We start from the raw sequence: 2,281 nt of genomic DNA on the forward strand, positions 1-2,281 counted from the left end.
TTTTTTCCTCTCTAACTGAAAAATGCAATCTTCAGAACAACAGGAAAAGAACTTATGACAAAGTTTCCTGGAGGCTCAGAAAAATAATTTGGAATAAGCTAGTTTGTGGGTCTACAATAGCTTGTGATGGGGAAAAACGTTCAACCGAAGACATTTAAACACGGTAAGAATCCAATGTCTACAACAACAGAAGCTGAGCTAATCATGGACATAAAGACAGGAATTATAATGACTCCTTTGTATAAAATACCTGGGATGGGTAGCATAAAGATAATCATCGCTAATAGGACGATAAAAGAATTCTCTTTATGGAGACCATTTGGCAAAAAGTTTAGACTGAAACTGGCTCTTTTCCTCTGGAATGGGCTTTTCTAAATCTGCTTTTTCTTCTTTCAGAATTAGGTTTTTATGATTCACTATAACAGTAAAAAGAGAAAAACTCTTTAGTCATTGTTTCCAATGACTAAAAGTGAACATGTGAGTAAACACCTAACTCCCTTTACTGCTTTTATAGAGAATTATATAAACCTAATTCTAAAAGCAAAAAGCAGCTTTGAAAAAGCCCATCCCAGATGAAAAGAGCCAGTTTTAGTCTAAACTTTTTGCCAAATGGTCTCCATAAAGAGAATTCTTTTGTCGTCCTAAGTATTAGCAATGATTATCTTTATGCTACCCATCTCAGGTATTTTATACAATGGGGTCATAATAATTCCAGTATTTATGTCCATGATTAGCTCAGTTTCTGTTCTTATAGATGTCAGATTCTTATTGTGGTTAAATGTCTTTGGTTGAATGTTTTTTCCCAACATCACAAATGACCGTAGGCCCTGAGTCCGAGCTGGATACATTATTCAGATGAAGGGCAGGCTGAGGATTTTGCACAAGACAGAGTGTAAAAGAGTAGTACTCACTACTCTCTCCTTCGTTTGACTGCATACAAAGCTTGAGGCTGTCTTCCACTAGGTTGAGTGCAGAGCAAAAGTGTATCTCTGAGTCCTGGCTGGGATAAGAGCTACAGCACTCAGCTGCTTGCACAGATTCAAGTTCTTCAGCTGCCCTCAGGGGCATATCTTCCTGTTTCTCTTGCAGTGACCTGGCTTCTGAAACACCAGAAGCATGTGCAGGTGGCTCCGTGCATCTTTTGAGAGAACCTCTTTTCTCTTCCTCTGGTCCATATGCCTTTGGTTTTTTTCTGAGGGACCAGTTTTTCAGAGCGGCCATGCCATGTCTCAACCATTTCATGGGGTGAAGAGTTACAGAGTGTGAGGGACACTCTACACTATCCTTACTTGAATGAGCCAGTTGACTGCTGGTCTGCCCAGATGAGGGAGCAGGCATTCCAGAAATGAGGCCGGAACTGCAAAGGTCAGAAGAAAGCTCTTCCTGAAAAGCACAATCGACTGGTGAGAAAGTATCAGCGGGTGTCAACACGAAGTGTTCAGACATCTGCAGTAAATCACTGTCTTGGGAGCTCACTGATGAGCCAGATGGGGAAGTGCCTAGGGAGAACAAACTGGTAGAGCTAGTGCTTGGGCAAGTGTTTAAGCTTGAGGGTGAAAACTTCTCGGTGTTTTTGTTTATGGCACTACTCTTGCCCACCTTGATGCCCATGACTAAACTCTGATTAATGAGCTTTTGCCCCTCCATTTGCAAAGTCTTCTGTGGCTTGAGATAATCATCTTCTCCGTCTAAGTGATCAGCTTCATAGCTGGTTGTCTGTTGTTTCTTTGAATAAATCCCCACGAGATGGCTCAGTTTGCAGTGCTGGTCGTGACTGCTGGGCTCTGAGCAGCGCTGGTGCCTCCTTGAACTCTTGTGGGCACCTGTCGTGTGTTCTGGGGAGTATTCAGATGTACTCGAATCAAAGGGCACGTTTTGGGAATGATCATGTGAGGACACGTGACTGTAAGATGCCTCAGAAATGGCCACTGGCTTGGATTTAGAAAAAAGTTTCACATGATTTCCTTCATTATCAGATGAGCTTTCCTTCTTAACTTGTTTATTAGTGGCAATTTTTTGGATATCAGTGCTTCCCTGACCAATTTTCTTAAGCACTTCATTACGTGGAGCATCGACATCCTCATTCAGTTCATTGTCTAAGCTGCCAAAGGAGGAGTCATTCATTTGGATGCAGGGGATATCTGTCAATAAATCAAACCATGATTAACATTGTTGCTTACCAATACATGCTGCATTAAAAAAGAACTTATGGGGCTTAGTTTAATTCTCTTTTCATGTGACTTGTTCAAATTCCTACTCTCAAGATAGAAAGGATTGCTCA

General features: G+C 41.3%; 2 protein-coding genes across 3 annotated transcripts in view; both read right to left on the reverse strand.

Annotated features, from left to right (window-relative positions):
• ZC3H12C (zinc finger CCCH-type containing 12C) overlaps nt 1-2,281 on the reverse strand; it is a 331,193-nt gene that overhangs the window by 224,780 nt on the left and 104,132 nt on the right. The window lies entirely within an intron of this gene.
• LOC105295675 (rho GTPase-activating protein 20-like) overlaps nt 773-2,281 on the reverse strand; it is a 103,642-nt gene continuing 102,133 nt past the window's right edge. Inside the window, 1 exon segment of the mRNA XM_011365439.2 lies at nt 773-2,141. Within this exon segment, the coding sequence (XP_011363741.1) occupies nt 775-2,141 (1,367 nt within the window). The 3' untranslated portion in view covers nt 773-774.

This window comes from Pteropus vampyrus, unplaced genomic scaffold (assembly GCF_000151845.1).
Source record: "Pteropus vampyrus isolate Shadow unplaced genomic scaffold, Pvam_2.0 Scaffold110, whole genome shotgun sequence".
NCBI lineage: Eukaryota > Metazoa > Chordata > Mammalia > Chiroptera > Pteropodidae > Pteropus > Pteropus vampyrus.